This window comes from Penicillium canescens (genome assembly GCF_028828765.1).
Source record: "Penicillium canescens strain IBT 15451 chromosome Unknown utg000002l_segment0_segment0, whole genome shotgun sequence".
NCBI lineage: Eukaryota > Fungi > Ascomycota > Eurotiomycetes > Eurotiales > Aspergillaceae > Penicillium > Penicillium canescens.
The window spans coordinates 2243400-2262244 of NW_026703964.1; the positions used below are offsets into that span (position 1 = coordinate 2243400).

The 18845-nt window shown below is 50.0% G+C and overlaps 8 protein-coding genes across 8 annotated transcripts; 3 read left to right on the top strand and 5 right to left on the bottom strand.

Annotated features, from left to right (window-relative positions):
• Positions 1–113: 113 nt before the first annotated feature.
• On the top strand, positions 114–938 carry N7446_002049 (GNAT family N-acetyltransferase; the record flags this gene model as incomplete). The annotated part of the gene is made up of 3 exons (XM_058510798.1): positions 114–278; positions 357–734; positions 789–938. 3 exons carry the CDS (start codon positions 114–116, stop codon positions 936–938), a joined length of 693 nt encoding a protein of 230 aa, XP_058376334.1.
• A 521-nt stretch (positions 939–1459) lies between these two features.
• On the top strand, positions 1460–3540 carry N7446_002050 (putative C6 transcription factor; the record flags this gene model as incomplete). Its single annotated transcript, XM_058510799.1, has 5 exons — positions 1460–1536; positions 1588–2309; positions 2365–2788; positions 2848–3130; positions 3178–3540. 5 exons carry the CDS (start codon positions 1460–1462, stop codon positions 3538–3540), a joined length of 1869 nt encoding a protein of 622 aa, XP_058376335.1.
• A 101-nt stretch (positions 3541–3641) lies between these two features.
• N7446_002051 (putative RING finger domain protein) lies at positions 3642–4309 on the bottom strand (the record flags this gene model as incomplete). Its single annotated transcript, XM_058510800.1, has 3 exons — positions 3642–3857; positions 3924–4100; positions 4218–4309. 3 exons carry the CDS (start codon positions 4307–4309, stop codon positions 3674–3676), a joined length of 453 nt encoding a protein of 150 aa, XP_058376336.1. The 3' UTR covers positions 3642–3673.
• Positions 4310–5368: 1059 nt separating this feature from the next.
• N7446_002052 (sugar porter family MFS transporter) lies at positions 5369–7396 on the bottom strand. Its single transcript, XM_058510801.1, has 6 exons — positions 7105–7396; positions 6716–6995; positions 6332–6652; positions 5907–6266; positions 5684–5844; positions 5369–5633 (listed from the first exon to the last, which is right to left on the bottom strand). The coding sequence occupies exons 1-6, from the start codon at positions 7280–7282 to the stop codon at positions 5419–5421; spliced, it is 1515 nt and encodes a 504-aa protein (XP_058376337.1). The 5' UTR covers positions 7283–7396; the 3' UTR covers positions 5369–5418.
• An 802-nt stretch (positions 7397–8198) lies between these two features.
• On the top strand, positions 8199–9987 carry N7446_002053 (homeobox domain-containing protein; the record flags this gene model as incomplete). The annotated part of the gene is made up of 3 exons (XM_058510802.1): positions 8199–8371; positions 8440–8551; positions 8605–9987. 3 exons carry the CDS (start codon positions 8199–8201, stop codon positions 9985–9987), a joined length of 1668 nt encoding a protein of 555 aa, XP_058376338.1.
• A 635-nt stretch (positions 9988–10622) lies between these two features.
• N7446_002054 (flavin monoamine oxidase family protein) lies at positions 10623–12383 on the bottom strand (the record flags this gene model as incomplete). The annotated part of the gene is made up of 4 exons (XM_058510803.1): positions 10623–11584; positions 11651–12039; positions 12143–12180; positions 12258–12383. 4 exons carry the CDS (start codon positions 12381–12383, stop codon positions 10623–10625), a joined length of 1515 nt encoding a protein of 504 aa, XP_058376339.1.
• Positions 12384–12917: 534 nt separating this feature from the next.
• N7446_002055 (uncharacterized protein) lies at positions 12918–13457 on the bottom strand (the record flags this gene model as incomplete). Its single annotated transcript, XM_058510804.1, has 1 exon — positions 12918–13457. One exon carries the CDS (start codon positions 13455–13457, stop codon positions 12918–12920), a length of 540 nt encoding a protein of 179 aa, XP_058376340.1.
• A 1531-nt stretch (positions 13458–14988) lies between these two features.
• Positions 14989–17420, bottom strand: N7446_002056 (T6SS phospholipase effector Tle1-like catalytic domain-containing protein; the record flags this gene model as incomplete). Its single annotated transcript, XM_058510805.1, has 2 exons — positions 16942–17420; positions 14989–16890 (listed from the first exon to the last, which is right to left on the bottom strand). The coding sequence occupies exons 1-2, from the start codon at positions 17065–17067 to the stop codon at positions 14989–14991; spliced, it is 2028 nt and encodes a 675-aa protein (XP_058376341.1). The 5' UTR covers positions 17068–17420.
• Positions 17421–18845: the final 1425 nt, after the last annotated feature.

Sequence of the window (18845 nt, forward strand, 5' to 3'; positions counted from 1 at the left end):
GTGGGGTTTAGATTGGGTTCACAATTAACGTCGGCTTACAAATCATATTGGGTCCGGGAGCAATGAGCAATGAGTCACTTAGGTAGTTTTCTCCTTTTCGACCAAAGCACAGAATGGACCTTGCTACAAAAGTGACTCTGTTTCCATGGGATCCCAATTCGGATCTTCATGTAGAATTGCTTGTGAAGCAACGGGTGGAATGCAGTTGGGACCAGGAAAAAGTTGAAGCGAAATGGAAAGAACAACAACTCAAGGGTGAGAAGTGTATTTATTGGATTGTGAGTCCTTGAAAATAACGGAGTCTTCTTATATTTTGTTGAATATGAAGGGGAGTTTTCTAATACTTGACTATCAAGGTGCTGCCATGGCATGAATCACAGGTGGCATCAGAAGACGAGAAGCTTCAAGATACAGCGACTGCAATCAATACTGTACCCCGTCAGCCAACAAAAGAGAGCTTTATTCCAATCGGTCATATCTCGCTGGATTCCAAAAATGTCGAAGCAGAGCACATTGACCTAGACCTGCCATCTAAAAACGTTTTCTGGATTAAGACATTCTATATCAGACGACACATCCAAGGCCAGGGTATTGGGCGAGCTGCGATGGATGAGGTCGAGTTCATGGCAGTGCGAGAGCCACTTCAGGCCAAGACATTGATGCTGGACACGGTCCAAAAAGACGATCAAAAGCGAGAGGAATTTGCAAATGCGACATATGGTGGTATTCCGAAAGTAAGTGCATTATTAAAACTTGAGATTTTTGACCAAGTAACTCATTATGAGCAGACTACTAATGAGGAGTGGTATTCTCGCCGGGGCTATCGTTTGATCAAAACCATGCAGAACTACTACCGTGTTGCGGATAAGAATGGAAAGGTTTGGGACACGAAGACTGTCTTTATGCGGAAAGATATTGCTGTTCTTCATGGTGAGTAATGCGCAGGCACACTAGGTACTTGATCTGATTTTTGTATGGATCTAGAGAATAGAGAAAAGGATGGATAGCCCTGGCTGTCTACCTATATAGGCAGGCCGTACATCAGCCCTATAGCCAGTTATTAGCTTGTTTCGGCGTACATATTAATATATGAGAGAACACATGAGAATAGATTCCTGAGATTATCGCCTTAAGCTTACGTCTGTAAGCGCTGAATTTATCTTGTTTGTCGCATACTTCGGGATACACGCTAAGCCTATTTGAGAGTTGGCCGACATCGCCGGCACCTTCCCACTTCTTCACTTCTAGCTTTCCAACCAAGACCCAATGCAGGGCTTCTCGGAGAGCCATGAGGAACGACGATCGGCGTTCTCAGTCGCCGGCGACGCGTCGAAATGGCACGTTGCAGTCGTGCGAGCCCTGCCGCAGATCCAAACAGCGATGTGACCATGACAGGCCAGTCTGTCGCAGGTGCGCTGCAAAGCGAATCAGCGATAAATGTTTTTACCACCCAGCTCCCATGACTAGGAGAAGACCATCAGATCACTTCAACCCGGCAGTTGTTTCCAGCCGACTGATTAGCCAGTCGACATCAAAGTACGCACCCCTTGCAACAAATCATAGACTCAGTGCTAATGTGGGGAATAGTGCATCCAGCCCGGGGTCGCTGGGTAGTGGTCGCCTTTTCGCGCCGTTAGAGCCGCCTTCGGCTCTTCCTGGCTACTTGGGCTCGACGAGCTTCTCTGCAGTTTTGACTGAACACCGCAATGAGATTCCGTTCGAGCTCGAGGAGAACACAGACTCATCTGTGGGGTTGGTAGTGGAACCCGATCGACTACAATCTGGAGTCGATGTACTACGGTTTCTGTACAACTTCAAAGTGCGCCATGCACTAATTGAGAAATTCTATCTTCGAACATGCAATACAGTTGTGCCGAAATTGGTCATGGACGAAATTCTCTGCTCAGTGCGCGTCATTTTTGATAATTTCAATACCACTGATCCGACAGTACAGTTACAAGAGCTGGCGACGCAGATCTTTCAAAACACTGCCCGACCAATGCGGACGCACAAGTCCATGACGGCTGAGGAATATTGTGCGTCTTTCACTGGGCGCAATCTCCGCTGGGAGGCCCTCGGATCGATTTTCACTCTTTGCGGAATGCAAGTGGTTATTACGCCAGACAGAGACCCTGAAATTACCCAGGGATCGGATGATCCTCGGGCAAAGGACAAATTACTAGAACAAGTGACAGTGGTTAGTACGATATGTCTTGGCTTCTGTGATCAAGCATCATCGGTAAACGAATTGCTGGCGATATTGCAGTTCAATGATACTATGTTGCGAACACAGCAATATGGCGATTCCAGTACGGTCTTTCCTTTTGTGCAACATTTGTTCTCGACTCATTGAAAGTTTTCCAGGTTATCAAGCATGGCGTCGACTGGGCGATTTAGTATCCACGATTTACGCGGCTGGGCTGCACCTGGAGAACGATGGCGCAGATAACTGTCCATTTTTCCTCCGTCAGTGGCGAAGGCGTTGTTTTACTGCAGCCTTCTACATGGATAAATTGGTAGCGACTTTTGTTGGGCGACCGCCACTGATGAACAGTAAATTCTGCACGCCCACTGCTCCATTGGATGTGAGTGACGCAGATCTGGTTGCAGGTGGTGATGTCCTAAACAAAGCTATCTCAGAGCTGGACAGTGCCGGTTGGAATACGAAAGGAATGCAGTACCCGGTGACACCAACTCGTCTACGTTATCAGTTGGCAATAATAAGGGAGGAAACTCTTGAAGTTGTCCTGGGAACTCACGAACAGCACAATCTGATCCAGAAGTCCGAGTATGTCATCTCTCCAAATTTCGACTTCAGTGTCTATGCTGACAGGACCTCTTTCAAAGGGATATCCAAGCAAAATCTCGCGCCGTATGGGAAGCTGCTCCGGATCATCTTCGATATGATCGGAGGTTGGACGATCAATTCCATGATGGATGGATTACCATTGCCTATTTCTATCTGGATTACCTCTATACTTGCTTTTTGCTTTACCGAGCGGTCAGTAAGCACACCAATACCGGCCAAGCCGACCTATGCGACATATCTCGTCGAGTTCTCGCAATTGTGATCCGCGTGAACTCGTTTCGAACGCCAATGATGGATCTAGATCGGCACTTTTCGTGGATTGTATGTGTCTGCCATGAACAAAATGTGGGCTTTGCTAATATGTATAGGTCTTGACATACGGTGTTCCCTCTGCGAGCGTTCTTCTTCTCGAACTTTTACGCCAGTCGCATGAGCCCGGCCCTCATGCTGTCCTACTCCCACGTGCGGAGTTGATCCGAAATCTAAGCGTGTTTGTGTCCTTATTGTCCTGGGTCTCATGCCCTGGCCACGGCAATTATACCACCTGCAAAGAAGCCGAGAAAAAGCTGTCTCACATCCTTGACCGACTTCTTGATCCCCAACCTGTACAGCAGCATGTGGTAGATGATGCCACATCAGGTCTCGACAACTTCCTGAACTGGTCAAATTACAACACGATGTGGGACTTCAATTCCGAGTACATGTCTCTGGGTGAGGGATTTGCACCTTGACACTTCCAAATCAATTGTACGAGCCACATGAGGCTCAATATTTTAATCGGAATGTCATAATTATGTGAAGTTGAAAATTTCACTCATAAAGGCATGATCCTATCATATTCTCTCTCTAACGACTGGACCCGAGTCATACCATCCATATATAATCGTTGCGGGGAGGTGTGTTCGACGCATAATATGCTCGATGACACAGCGGACAATTGAAGTGGTCACCTAAAAACCACTTCTCCAGACACTCCCGGTGAAAAACATGCAAGCAGCGCAGTTGGCGAATTTCATGCGCACGATCTACTTGCTCCAAGCAGACAGCACTGAATAAGAGGTCAGTCACTGCACGAAAGCAAACACAACAGATACACCGATCAAAAGAAACATACCAAACAAACTGTCCATCAACAGCCTCCGAAAGCCCGAGACTCCCTTTCGTGGTAGTCCACCACTTCTCAAGCGTGCAAATCGGAGCAACAGCATCCAAACTCCGCAAGCGCTCATCGGGATCTTTCTTCGAGCGTAGAAATGACCGCCGATCCCGGCGGTTGATGACAATCGTCAAGCTAGGTGATACAATTAGTATGCAGTTGCATGTGGTACGGAGGGAATGTGTCAGAAAGCCAAAAAAGAAGAAAGAAATTGCCGAATCGTGCACCGAAACAGGATCACATTCCACTCACATTAGACTCAGCACGATAAGTAGCACCACCCCAAGCCCGATGCCTAGGACGATGGCCATATGGCTTTTTTTGAGATGTTGGTCTTCGGCCATACCTTATCGCCCGCGATGTGTCTTTGTCGCACGACTCGCCAGCGTCGCGTAGAATAACCAGCGTAGTGGTGACAAACCAGGCAAACACAAGAAAGCCCAGCCTCAACGGTGTGCTCAAATCACCAGCAACAACGACTAGAAAAGGGAAATGGGCGCTTTCCACCGATCGCGATACCAGCTCAAGAAGAATGGGATGGTTTGGCGCGATACCGCACCAAAAAGGGGAAAAAAAGGCCAGTTAGACGTAGGTTCACATCCAAGCAGTCAAAGCCGAAAATAGCAGACCGAAAGAGGAGGAAGAATCAGAGAGTGCAGGGGATGATCTGGGGATGATCGACCCGTCAAAGCGGGGAAGAAGCAGATACACTCGGTATTTGGGCTTCAACTCATACGAAACTTTATGTCATCCCCTCCCTGCATCGTTGGCCCAATAAGGTGGTTGTGTAGTGGAAGGGATAGGCAGGCCAAGAGTGGCTTTGGTGGTGGAATGTTGATCGGCTGAATTGTCCTTAGGTGACACGAGTGGGCTTTGTTTGCGAACTTAATAGGTCACTAGGTGTGGTGATATTGAGGCATATAGGGTTTGTTCTCGTTGACTTGAGGCGCTGTCAATAAGTTATCACTGGTCAAGTCAGGCAGAGACGCAGCATGTCTAAGTTGTTTTAAACTTGGCCAAGACTATATGCGCCTCATTGCTCCACTCCCCTGCTTTGACATTGCAAGGTTGTATTGCAGTCTAGCTAGAGTGGTACATTCTTCGAAGATTCTAGTATGTAGTATTTCTCTCGAGTATGGTATCTTGGACTCCACTTTACTTCATCTTATAGGGAGGTTAAAAGTTTAATATATGTAGTTGCAGTGGCCGGCGAGTCCGGAAGGCTGCATACCGGCTCGAACATAATCCCGAACAAACAAAACACAGGGACTTGGGGCAACCGTCGGGGATGAAAGGGGTTCCCATCGAATGAAAGCAATCCCCGGTGCAAGGAGTTGGCACAGTTAAACTACCGACTGAATGGAGCGTTGATGTTTTGAGTGCGACTATTAAATTATATTTCTGCCAGCTACTGGACAATTTGGATGATGGACAGTGCAGAGGGCTATGCAAGTTAACAGAGGCTGTCTGCGTTCTCTACATTAGTTGCAGACACACCCATCTCTGCCTTGTCCAGCTGTTGTATATCCCGTTTTTTGTCATGCTCATTGACACCATCCTCATGCAGCGCACTTGACCGTCCACCAAATAGCAAGTCAATCTCCTCGAGTGATTTCTGCTTCGTTTCTTGGAAGAAGAAATAAATGACAGGAAGAGATATGCAGAGGTCTGGTGGGTCAGCAAAACAGCCATGAAATCAACACTGGGAGGTAACTCACTCCACGCTACAAAAACGAAATAAAATCTCCATTGGAGTTTCCCCAGAGCAACAGGCGAGATCTGATTCCACAGCGTACTGACAGCCCAGTTACCGATACCGACTGCAAAAGCGTTGCCTTTGCCCCGGATCTGCATTGGCATGACTTCAGCCATATAGACCCTAACAGCAAAAGAGACACGATGAGCAAACTTCACGAGGCACCCCAAACAGTCAGTACTCACCAGCTACATGGCCCAAAAGACATGGAGAATACCACCGATACCAGAAAAATGAAGAAAACACCACCAATGCTATATCCAACTCTCCGGCCATCAGGGTTCTGCGAATTAAGCACCGCTTCACAACTCAAAGCAAGTGAGATGGCCACTGTAGCGACGAGCATGGGTTTTCGACGGCCAACACGATCGAGAATGAAAACTACAAAGATGAAATTGGCGAGCGGGCCAACACAATTATAAATGCCTGCGACAAGCGTGCTGCGACTGCCTGTAATACCGAGGGATTTATACATGATGGTTTGGTAGTACCCAATCACATTGATACCGGTCATCTGCGTAAATATCTGGACAGCAACGCCATGTCTGCGGAAGCTGGTAAGTCTCTAGCCTCGGGGGGTGGGGATTGTAACTGGAGGGAATGTACATACAAGAGTCGAGTCCGCCATTGCGGAACAGTAAACATAGCCATCCATCCAGTTGCAGAGATATTTTTCTCCGCCTCGATGGCGGTACAGATTCCGCTATACTCGGCCTCGACCCAGACATCATTCAAGCCATCGGAGTGTAATCTGTGGAGAATGCGCCGTGCCTCGGTATACCGCCCCGTTTCTATCAGATATCGCGGTGATTCTGGCAAGAAGAACATGCCAATTCCCAAGATCAGTGCTGGTACAACCTGGAAGGCGAGGGGGAATCGCCACTGGAATTGGCTTGTAGCTGGCGCGTGGAGGGATCCATAGCCGACCCATCTGTGTTTTTCGAATTAGTTTTGCTTTGTGTTTTGGTGTGTTTCGATGGTGTGGCGATCATACGTGCTGACGATGAATCCAATACCGATCATCTGCTGTGCTAGTCCTACGATCATTCCCCGAGAGCGTGGGTGTGCACACTCAGCCTGGTAAACGGGGACGGCCATGGACATGAGACCGATAGCCCAGCCAGCTAGGATTCGACCGATGAGGATCATGGAGAGATTCTGCGCGGCTGCTTGTAGTGATGCGCCGATTATACATAGGAAAGCACCTAGCTGGATGGTGAACTTGCGGCCGAAGCGGTCCATGGTCAGTCCGCCTTGTAGGGAGCCGATCGCCGCTGTTGAAGAAGAGTTAGCTAGCTCTTTAACTGTCTCCTCAGCAGCACACTTTGGACTGAAAGATATGCTGTAAGAAGGCGAGGTACTCAAGATCTCCAGCGAACACACCTCCACCCGAAAAGGTACTGTTGATCGCCCCAACAATGGAAGACGTTTGCGTAGCATTGAAGTACTCTAGGAAATTGGGCGAGTCGATCACATCTGTCATGACGCCAGAGTCATAACCGAAGAGAAACGACCCCGTTGCCGCCAGTACGGCCACCGATATGGTGTAAAGCCGACCCATTGCGAGGTAGAGGAAATTGCCGAGTATTAGGGATTTTAGCCCGCAATTGGAGCCCCGCTACATGTTTGCGGGGTGGCCTAATACTGAAAAGTGTATAGAGTGAATTGAAGAAAGTGTGGAATATAGGTAAGAAGACAATTGATCCGGGGCATAGAAGCCCCGATTTCCCCAAAGTTGCCCCCGGTGTGGCCCCGCACGAGACCAGCCTTTGCTGTCTGCGAGGCAATTGTGACTGCATGACGCTTTTCATCTGGGTCTAGCCCAGAGAACACATTCCCCCCTGAGTTGACCGATGGGACATTCCTGGCAAACAAGGAAATAGACCAACGCTGCGCATTTTTCATGAAATCAGGAATCATCCGAGATCTCCACGTGTAGTCCGCGTGGGGTCACGTGAGTGCGCGTTACCCGCGTCCACAGCTCAATGTAAGGACCTCGACGTCTGAACAACATGCATATTCTCTGCCTCCTGTGATCCCGTGAGCATTGCAAATGGCAGGGATGGCTGTACTTGACGCGCCAAGGTACTCTGTAGAACATCCTGTAAATGTAACTGCAACCTACAATACAGTAAGTGGGGATCTCCAACGCGTCAACAAACGGCAGTGGACAGCAGTGGACAGCATCTTTGGCACTGGATAGACAGAATGAACCGAGTAAATCAAGACAAACAAAGTCTAGTATCATCCAACACAGAACAGCTGGGAAGTAGCAGGTACCTCGGAGGCGCACTTAGTTACTAGCGCGGGCCACGTTCTTTCTACTCCGCGTCCACACCGCGACGCGATTTGACGTTTTCTGCATACTTCTGCACCAGCCTCATTGAGCTCTCTTCACTTCTCGCCTTGCCATTTTTTTCTACTTTGCTCTCCTTACTTTCTTTTCCCCCAATCCCCATGCTCTCTTAGCCTGCATCATGTCTGATCCGGAGCCATCGGTGGCGATCTCATCCTCGCCTTCTCTCCCGGCCACCGACTCCAATCCTCTTAATTACGCCTTTCTCGTTCACTCCCAGAAGACCCTCACGCAAAACCTGCCTCCTCGTGTCGACAACAAGTTACTAGCCCGCCAAAAGCGGCGTCGAACTAGGTATGCTATTTGCATGGCACGTGGCCGAGGGTATAGTACGCGTCGACTAACTCGAACTTGTGGTACAGCCCGGAGGACCACGCAATTCTCGAATCCGAATACCAGCAGAACCCCAAGCCCGACAAGATCGCTCGCACAAACATCGTGAACCGCGTCTCGCTCGGCGAGAAAGAGGTCCAAGTATGTGATGCCAAGAACTAACACATCAAACCCACATCTAACCGTCTGCGCAGATTTGGTTCCAGAACCGCCGCCAGAACGACCGTCGGAAATCCAAACCACTTCAGCCTCACGAACTACTCGCCCCGCGGTCGGGCATGGTTGATTCATCCGGTCAACCTTTAAGTGACGATAACGCGTCAGCAGAGCCGGGGTCTTCAAGTGGGGCAGAACAATCCGACGTTCACGACCGTCGCGAAGAAATGGCGAAACCATGGCACGGTGGGCTGTTGAACTTCTCTGATGAGTCGGAGCCGATGGAAGAAAAAGATGAACATGAGCTGCCTCAGAGTACACAAACAAGCGTGGCCACGGAGGCTGTAGCGGATACTCCGCCGACCACGCAGGAAGAGTTTTCCCAAAGTGTGAATGACCCCTCGGAGGATTCTATTTTGCCCGTCCCCAAAAGAAAGCGTTCTGTATCGGATATCAGGGGCGAGGGAGCACATGGGCAGGATGCAGCAAACACACAAATCACACACACAACACCGACCAAATCCCCGCCATCGTTGCGATTGTCAATGTCGTTTGATGGAGAGGCCATGGTACGCAAAGAGGGCGAGCTAACGCCCTCGCCACCAAAAGGTCGCAACGCGTTGCGCATCGCCATGTCATCAGACGGCAAGGCAGTAATTCGTGGGGAGAATGAGCCGTCGCCATCCAAAAACCGCGTGGCGATGTTCTCAGTACGTCGGACAAAGATGTCTGGCCTCCGACGCAGTAGCAGTGCCATCTTCCCAGCCACGCCGCTGGCAGGCTTGGCCGAGAAGGATCGGACATTCGGTCGGTCTCGCGATTCGCGTAACTGGGAATCATTCTGTGACACAGATGCCCGAAGTGCTCTATCCACACCGACTTCTGGCCCGAACGCTTCTCCGGGTCTGTTCCAGTCTCGCAGCCAGCGCTCATTAACACGGAGCGCTTCCGGGCGACACTTCGCTACCCAAGCTGACATAAACAGCACACCTATATCTCAGTCCATGGGAGAGAAGAGGCGGAAGTTAGCTCGTACAGTTTCTTCTTTGGGGCGGTTAGAAACCGGACGCAACAAGGCCAACGGCGCATCGAAGCTGTCCAAGCCTATATTTTCCAAGTCTGGAAAGCAAGATCTGGAACTAGATCCCGGCGATTCTGATAAGGAGAATTGGGTTCCAGGCACACGAGCGGCAAACGTTCGTCGTCGCAACACCTCACATATGCCACGATCGGTTCTTCGCGATACCAACCGGAACCGCGGTCTCGGCATCAGCACCAACGGCAAGCGCAATCGACCATTCCAACCTGGTCAGGGCAAAGCCCCGCCAGAGGTCAGTGCAGAAGTGTCAGCATTCATGTCCAGCGGCAACGGGGGAGTCAAGAAGACGACCTGGACTGTGTCCAGGGTCTCCTATCATTGAGTCAAGGGGCCTGGCGATAGGGATGCAGGATCATGCATGACTGGCATTCAAGGCGCCTCTGGTTGATTGCCATCATCGTCCCAAGTTTCAATTATTATTTCCTTTGTCATTCTCATTTCCCTATGTTCGGAGCCTTGATGTATTTTCTTCTTTTCTCTGTCTTCATGATTTGAGACGTCGTACTAGCGGTCACGTGAACCTTGTCCATGATCTACTTTTTCTGTTCGGGCTTGTGCTCTTTTTTCTGCATTTACTGTGCGATGGAGTCTTGCAATGAGGATTTCTTCTGTTAATGGTGACTTTTGTCGGTGGACTGGTTTGGTCTTGCTGGCTTGCTGTTGATGAGAGAAGAGATTCTGGTTAAAAGCTCCCCCGAGACGGATATTAATCCTGGAATGATTCCAAGTAACGACCTGAATACCACTGGTTCAAGTATGATTATCAAACTTATCACCATTACGATTGTTATACCCTTGATTGTACTTTTAATAACTCGTAGTTTCGTATAGAAGGTAAGTTAGTTAATCACACTATATCCCATCCTATGCTTCCTAACCCACCCCTATATCTTATAACAAGTCTCTTAGATGCATATTCTATATATAACTCCTTAATGTGCGATCATTTCCAGCAATCTATAACCCAGCAGAAGGCAAAGAATCATCAACACCATCCCCAACCCCAACACTTCCCAATCCCCACCGCTCACAAACACCCATAGCAACCCTCTCCCCACTCCAATAAGCCCCAGTAGTAGTTCCAAGCGCAACGAAAGGCGCCGTATGCTCCCCAGCAAACCACAATCCTCTCGCCTCACTCCCGCCCCCATCCCTCAAAACCTCAATATCGCGATCCGCCTGCTCAACCCCAACCTGAAAATTACAATACGACCCATGACCCGCAAACTCATCCTTCTGCCACTGCGTCGCGAGCATAGCGGACGGTGTACAATCCACAGAAGTGGCATCGTAGCCCGGTAGCCGGGCGTAGAATGGTTCCAGCGTTTTAACAAGTGTGGCCTTGTATTCTGCGGATAGTGGGGCGAGGTGCGAGATCGAGTTTATGATTTCTTCGCCGCTTTTACCGTAAGTGTAGAATAGGAGGGTTGGGTGCGCCGTTGGTGGTGGGAGGGAAGCCATTGAGAGGCATTCTTGGTTCCATTCTGTTGTCGGGGGACGGGGCGCATAGCTTGGTTCGAGGAATTGGGCGAAGACTGTACTTTCCTTAGTGTTGGTGGTTGTGCTGGTTGGGTCTGTGTGCCACCATGCTTGGGGGAATGTTATGTAGACTTTTTCCAGTCTTCCGTATGAGATGTTGTTGATTGGTGCTAGGAGGCGAGTCGGGAGTGGTGGGTTGAATGCGGTGGTGTTTTGTTTTAGCCAGCCTAGTGGACATGTCACGACTACCTCGTCGAAGTTGTAGATTTTGCCTGTGGTGGTGGCCACGGTTACTTGGTGCAGTGTTGAAGATTGATTATCGCGTTCAGGTGCGTTGATGTTAACGACTGGCTCGTTGAGATGGATATCTGCATTTGCGGTTGCGTTCTTTGAGACATGCTCTAGAATCCCCTTATATGTTGACGCCACGATAAAGTTGCCTTTGGATATAATGTCAGCCTTCATGCTCGAATCCAACACTGCACATCAAAGGAACTTCTACTTACTCCCATCAACACATTCCTCTAAACGGAAGAACCTCAAACTCTGCCTTTCAATCGGTTCACCGACATACGCACCCCAGAGCTTCGATGCATCAAGAACAAGTGCTTTTTCTGTATCCGAGAGATCAGATTGCCCAACTCGCTCGCCAAAAAAGTCAAATAGACTCTTCTCAGCGGGGATACTGTCCCCATGTCGATTACTATACTCGAATGCCTCAGAGATAGTAGTCCAAACAAAGTCCTCGATCTTGCTGGTAACAGCATCATCAATCAAATCTCCGTCCCGGGAGAACATAACATTCCCACCAGCAGGATCATGCACAATCGCCCCCGTCGCTCTCGCGATATCCATAATGGGGTTCTCCCCGGAGCCATGAATCCAATTCGGTCCCCTGGCGAAAGTACAAGTCAGCTGAACAGCTACCAGATACATGCAGATGTATGCCTTGGCATAGCACGATGACAAGTGCAAGGGTACGGAGTACATGTACATACAGATCAACCACATGGGATCCAACCGTTGATTGGTGCACCTAGCCGACAAAAAGCAAAGAGTGCGTTAGTTCATATAGCTCTCGGATTTACTGCAGGTGATAGATACTATACGTACCCTTCCGCCAATGCGGTCTCTTGCTTCTAAGATTGTTACTTGGGCTCCGTTTTGGAGGAGAATGTCGGCGCAGCGGAGGCCTGAGAGGCCCGCGCCGATAATGCCGATGTGTGGAGGTTGTGTCATGGGATGGAGAAGTATGAATGAATAACATGAGCAACTAACTTCTTAAACTTTGAAGTTGAAGATTTACGCTGTCAGGTGGGGATTTGGTTGGCCCGTTATCAGACCTTATCTGGCCCACATCTACTACATGCATATTCCTCACTCTACAGGTCAATTTGAAGAAAGCTCAATTGGATTGAGGGGATAGATACATTGAAGGACAGTTTAATTATGGCCAGCATAATAGAGAGAAACAAAAACATGCACACTTGGTCAGATTCGCCGCAGCGGGAAACGGCATAAATCACGTAGGACTCGTAGAACTCCTGGCGAAAGCGCCTTTTGAAACAAAAAAGGGACCGAAAGGGTATGTACGGGTCGGGGGTAAAGGAAGGGTATCAAGGAAGTTCAAAGATGGAGTGAAGCGCCATAGAACAGAAAGGCAGGATCGAGCAGTGAATATCAAATCCAAAGACGATAATGCGAGCACGTAATTGAAGGGAATAGTTGGAGGCGCGGATATGTGTGAATCGAGATGGGATTGTAGATACACACTTAATCCTCCCAAATGGTCTCTAGGTCGAGATCCTGCCGTCGTTCGGCACCGCAGACACTCCATCGCTTCCGCTTGTCGTTGCGGGGTGCGTATGTGCCAGTTCCCCCTCGCATTGTGGTAAATGAGCCGGGCACATCAGATGCTCCGCGGCGCCGGTTCGCATTGCTGGCCGCATCGGCTGCGTCTGCCGCGGCTTTCAACTCGGCAATGCGATCTTCTTCCAGAGCCTCATTCTCGGCATCTGGGATGTCGGGAATTGTTTCCAAGGACGAGATGCTGGGGCTTCGAGAGCGCAAGCTGGTCGGGGTCGAGGGGATGGAGACCGAGGAGACAGAAGAAGCAGAATTCACCGGGTATGATTCGTTGTACTTGGAGCCAAGCACGGGGGAGGAATGCAAGGAAGGAGAGCCGCCGGAGGATTGAAGGTGAAGGGGGAGAGGTCGGACGCAGGCGACCGATGCGGGGGAACGTCTGCGCCATGAGGACAGGAGAGCCGGACTGTGAGGATGGTGATCGGGGGGCTGTTTCAAGCTCTGCATTCTCTGAGATGGTCTCTGAGATGTTCAGAGAACCCATGCGAGTTTCGATGTGGTCTTCGGAGCGCATGTGAGGCAAGTTCCTTTTTGAATCGACCGGTGCCCCGCGACCGTTGATAAAAAAATATCGACCCCGGGAGTCCAGCCCTGGGGAGGAGTAGGCGCGCGTCATAGACGGCATACCCGGGATCCCCGCCAGTGATCGAGAGCGGAGGTGCGATCGGGCCAAAGGGGATCGGGTCCGAGGGGCTGCCGGTGGTTCGGGGGAAAGCGATAAAGTGACCATGACGTCCTCCTTTTCTGAACCGGAGTCGGGTTCGCGCAGGCGCATTCGCTCCATGTCAAAGAGTTAAGGGGTATAGAGATTTACCCTCGCATTATGACATGAGAAAACAGAGCAAATGGCAGAACCTGCCTGCCACAGTGAAGTGAAAAGGGGGTAGTAGAATGGTGAGTTCAAAGATGTGGTGGAAGGGGGAGAAAAAGGTTGAGGCCAGAGCCAATCCCGCCCGGATCCCCCGATGATCCTTTCAGCCTCTTCTCTTCTCACAGCAGATTCTTCACTTGTTTCGTCTTCGATCCCTTTTTGCCTTTTAATTTTACCTTTATAGATATGCCTCAGTTTGTCCATTTCCTGATGTTCTTGTTTTTTGGTTCTCCTATCATTTACCTCCCTAATATCATATCCCGGCCTATAGTTCGGGACTATTCTTAGCATCTGTTGACGTCCTCTGATGCCCGGAACTATTTCGGCCCAATGAATCGTGGCATCATTCATAAACAGACCCGAAATTCGTATACCTGTGGATCGCGAATGGTGTTTACTTTCCAGGGGACATTTTAACCAAAACTTGACCTAAGCTTTCACTGGTGACTTCAAGTATACCTAAAGTTTTCGAATCCCATGCATGACGAGTATGATTTGAATAACGTTAAGTACAGAGTCTACATGTACTGTGCATGCACATAAACGTCTCCATGTCCACTTCTTCATACCCACATTAGCCGTTGAGCCTTAAATGGCCGGACGTCCAAGAGCATGTTCTAGACTCTATCCACACTGTATCCACGGATTCTCTCTTTATTGTCTCAGCTGTTTGTTTACGTTGCATTCGGTTTTAGAAGGTGAGTAAGAGAGGTAGATCGTATCTACTAGTACGGGCATGCCGAAGTACGTATTCCATGCTCCATGCTCCGTTGTTTGATTCGACCTCCAAATATTCGGTCAGTTTTTGCTACGTCTACCTCACAACTATAGACAATGATTCGCCGAGCACACTGTACGCCAAGAGACCAAGACATTGACGGTAAACGGGGTTCGATTTGGACTGCATAATTCTAGACAGCTCTAGAGGACTCCAGGCTCGAGTATATAAGTGTAACTCAGATGTAGGTACAATACATTTGATACAAGCTCTTCTCGAATAAAATTACCTATTAGATAGTAGAAAAAGTGCCAAAGTGACGGCGTGTAGAGGAAGACAAAAAAAAAACAAAAAAAACAAAACAAAACAAAAGAGAAAACAGGGATATCTTAGGACACAGGGTTAGTCTTTTGAGGCTTCTCCTCCTCACCCTCCTTACACTTAGTGACGTCCTTGCGGATATAAGTTTCACGCACTGGATCACCCTCATTCCTGCAAACCACCCACTCACCCATACCATGTTCCTCCGGCGCAACACGCATACCACGACCACCGCCACCAACAATCACATTACCAGGACGGTAATCCTTGTTGGCCTGCATACGGCGAATAGCAGAAACGTGAATTTCAGCATTTTTCGGCACATCACGCACTTCGCCACGAGGCAGGGGCCAGCTAATCGGCTTCCACGACCCATCAGGCTGCAAATCCATACGACGGAACGGCAACCACTCCATGATGCGCCACGTAATAACCGACATAGCAGGAATGCCTTGGTTAAACATGAGACAGTCATGCATCAGACCCTTCGTGCTGGACGTATGCAGCGCATGCCAGAAATCACGGCTAGCAGCCGAGCGCTCCTTCTCATCAGGTGCAGAACGGAACATATCAGCGTCATCACCGTGGCCCTCGACACAACGACTCGGCCGGCGCGCATTTATCTCCTCCCGGATAGGAGTGTAGTCACCCTTGAACTCCTCCAGACACTGGAACTGCTTCATCTTGCGCTCGTCTAGTTCGAGGCCGGCCTTTTGTGCTTCCTGGGTCATCCACACAAGGGGCGCGTGGCTGAGTGCCCACATCTCACCATCGTGCAGTTTCCAGCCTCCGCCGATGTCTGCGTGGCAGCCTGGGAACCAGATCTCGTGGATGTCCTGGTCATCTTCGTCGTCGCCTGATTCTTCTCCGGGGATGTGTACGGAGAGCACATTTGAGTGTCCGCTGTGGCAGGATTCCTTGCTTTGTACCGAGTGCAGGTCTTCCATTGAGGCCTTTGGCACGGCGAGGTTGCGTCGGGGTGAGGGTGCGCGGTATGCATGTTGCTGCATGGTGCCGGTTTCGCTTCCTGCGCGAGAGGTTTGTTGAGAGTTATGGTGCGAGTGCTGCGCGCTGTGATAGTATGACTCCCCCTCATGAGGTCCCCAGCCAGGAAGTTGAAGTTCAGGCCCGGCCTTGTCGTTCTGCTTCTCTTCTTCGGAGTTGTCATTGAAACGAATGGATGGGACAGCATCCGGGCGTTCGTCGGTCTTCTCCTCGTTCTGCTGTTTGTGGTCCTGGTGGAAAAGATGCAGATGACGCTGCGCATCACGGTGGCGCTCCATGTGACTCTCAAGCGGGTTCTTGGGCAGATGGTGGCGATGACGGTGGTGCTTCTGTCCGCGAGGGCGAGGGCCAGAGATCAGATCCTGACGGAATTTGGCACGGCGTTCGTCAATTCCCACAGCATGGCGGATTACCCTGGCTGAACTGCGTGCTGTATAGGGGAATTTAGTGCGTTGCATCCACGCGGACTCGAAGCGCGGCACACTGTTCACGGTATCAAACAGACCCATGAAACGGATGCGCGAGATGGGACGACTGAAGGTCTCACGGAAGGCCTTCATATACGTGAAGAGTTTCTTCTTCTCTTCGCGTTCCTCTTCCGTGTCGTCGGATCGCTGCTGCCATTTCGCGAATGTCTTCCACGCGAAACGAACCAGTTCTTCATTTCCGGCTTCGAGCAGACCGATATAATCGAGCATCTCGGCCAAGAATCGCGCGATATATGAGCCACGACTGAAGCCAATGAAGAAGATCTCGTCGCCTGGGGAATAGTATCGCATCAAGAACTTGTACCCACCCATGACATGTTCGTCAAAGGAGGACCCGACCGCCGAGTCCTTGGCCTTTTGATACGCAGACTTGATACGCTGGATGCGGCCATGACTGGAGAGCGACTTAGATGTCACATATGTGCCAATACCAGGCTGGTAGTAATGGTACTGGTGGCTTTTGCTGCGGTCGAGCATCTGCGACTTGTCAACACCGCATCAAGACTCTTGGCCCTGTGTCCCACTTACGCGAAAAATCTTGAGCACATTGCTGTCGGACTCATCACCGGCAAACTTGTTTCCGGTGCCATCGAAACAGAGCACGAACTGCTTCGGGATGCCTGACGGCCCTTGATGTCCGTAACCGTGCGCCATAATGCCGACGAAAAAAAGATTCAGTCGGTAAGAGTTGTTCCAACTTCAGGCAGTAATAATCAGCTCTTAAGGATACTAATATAACAGACGGGAAAAGGGAGAAAAATCAAGCCAGCGAAGCCCACTCCGCAGATGCAGCTGGATACAGTGAATTACACGAATCAGAGTCTACGTCGGCCCCAGCAGGGAGGGGGATATAAGGGTGTCTAACCCACTAGCCGATCGCTGCAGCTTTGGAAAAGAATACGTCAAGCTGGCGTGGGCTGACGGGCGGGCCCCGGCCTGGCATATTCTAATCACAGATCTTTCCTTACACGGTCGTATTGTTTCTGGGATTTGCTCCGGGGATGGACAGTCTACGTATCTAGCGTCCCCAAATCCAGGATCCGACTTTGTTTTGTTACACAGAACGGAGCTCACAGTTATCAGTAGGAGTGCATACCATTCAATGGAGATGCAACGAATACTATTGCTTAATCTGTGATAGTTGCAAACCGGACTGAACCTGACTCGAGACACCCTGCACGAGGAATGCGCGGCCCGGACCTGCGCAGTAGTGTATGAAGGGTGGAATCCTATGATACCGTACATGTACATGTAAGAAAGATATGTATGAGGAGTACGGGGCTAAAGAGACAAAAAGCAAAAAGGGAGACGTGCAGATTTTACTCCGTACAAACCTTCGTTGCTACGCGACTATTGGACCCATCTGCTCATCGGGGTTTGGCCTATGAGCACAGCGCAGATAGGAGCCGATCTCTCTTGGTGTTCGGGATATTACTGTCGATCATTCTCCAACCTCTGAGAGCGTGTTGGCCACCAATAAATTGAGTAGCGTCGTAAGGGGGGCAAGTGTTCCTCCACCTGGATGGCTCGGCCGTCAGCGATCGGATCTAACCCTTTCTACTGGTGCAACCCTGCTAGCGGCCCTCGCTCGTGAAGGGTGTCTCGCCTGGACCGCGACCCACCCACCTTTTGAGAATTGTATTCAGTTGTGTCAAGGAGGGACACGGACCGGGTCCCAGACTCTGTTCTCTGAGGTCATTGAGATCAAGACCTTGAGTGCACATGCAGAAACTGGGATTCAGGAGGTTTTCCGAGAATGCGCGCTAAATCCCATCTGAAAAAAGGTTGGACCCGGATGGCTGGAAATTGTGGGCCGGGCTCCAGCGCTCAGTAACCTAGGGTATACTAATGTATCAAGCCCAGTAGAAGATCGAATGCCGAAGAAAGGGGAATGTATCGAGAAGAGATCTCAGATACTGACGATAGGTTATGCTTGGATACAGGACCTCGGGAGTGGCCGTGTCCCCCCGGGCAGGCAAATGCCCGATCCGTGGTTCATTTGTTTGGTTGTGTTTGTCTGGAGTCAACTTCCACGACATCTCATCTTTTTCTTCACGTTGACAGGTTAATGAATTACCTCCTTTGCTTTTTTCAAGGGGCACACTTCCTGGAATTTCGAGTAATGCGCCACGAGGAAAGGGAGACCCTGAAGGTGGGGTTCAGCTACACGATACATCACAATCTGAATAATTCCTGACAATGACTGGCAGACTCAGCTGCCAATGACAGACAACACAATGTGGTTCGTGTTGTAAGCGGCCCGTTCGCCACTCGACGGACTAAAAATCCATAGTCAGTGGGCGAACGGGTGGGCCGTGACGATCTTACAAGACAAAACATTGTTACGGCTGTGTATTTCTTTATTTGATAACAACCTGTTCTCTGTCACATCCTCGACCTTCCTTGCGTCTGTATGGTCTATGCTCAAGGCC

Bases quoted from the DNA above. Each gene is read 5' to 3' on its own strand.
- N7446_002052 (XM_058510801.1), bottom strand. From the start codon at position 7,282: ATGGGTCGGCTTTACACCATATCGGTGGCCGTACTGGCGGCAACGGGG. The intron at 5,845-5,906 runs GTGAGTACTGAC...TTTTGCTGTTAG, and splicing joins TCTTTTGGGCCATGTAGCTG to GGTCTATATGGCTGAAGTCA. The intron at 5,634-5,683 runs GTGAGTTACCTC...CTGACCCACCAG, and splicing joins TTTCGTTTTTGTAGCGTGGA to ACCTCTGCATATCTCTTCCT.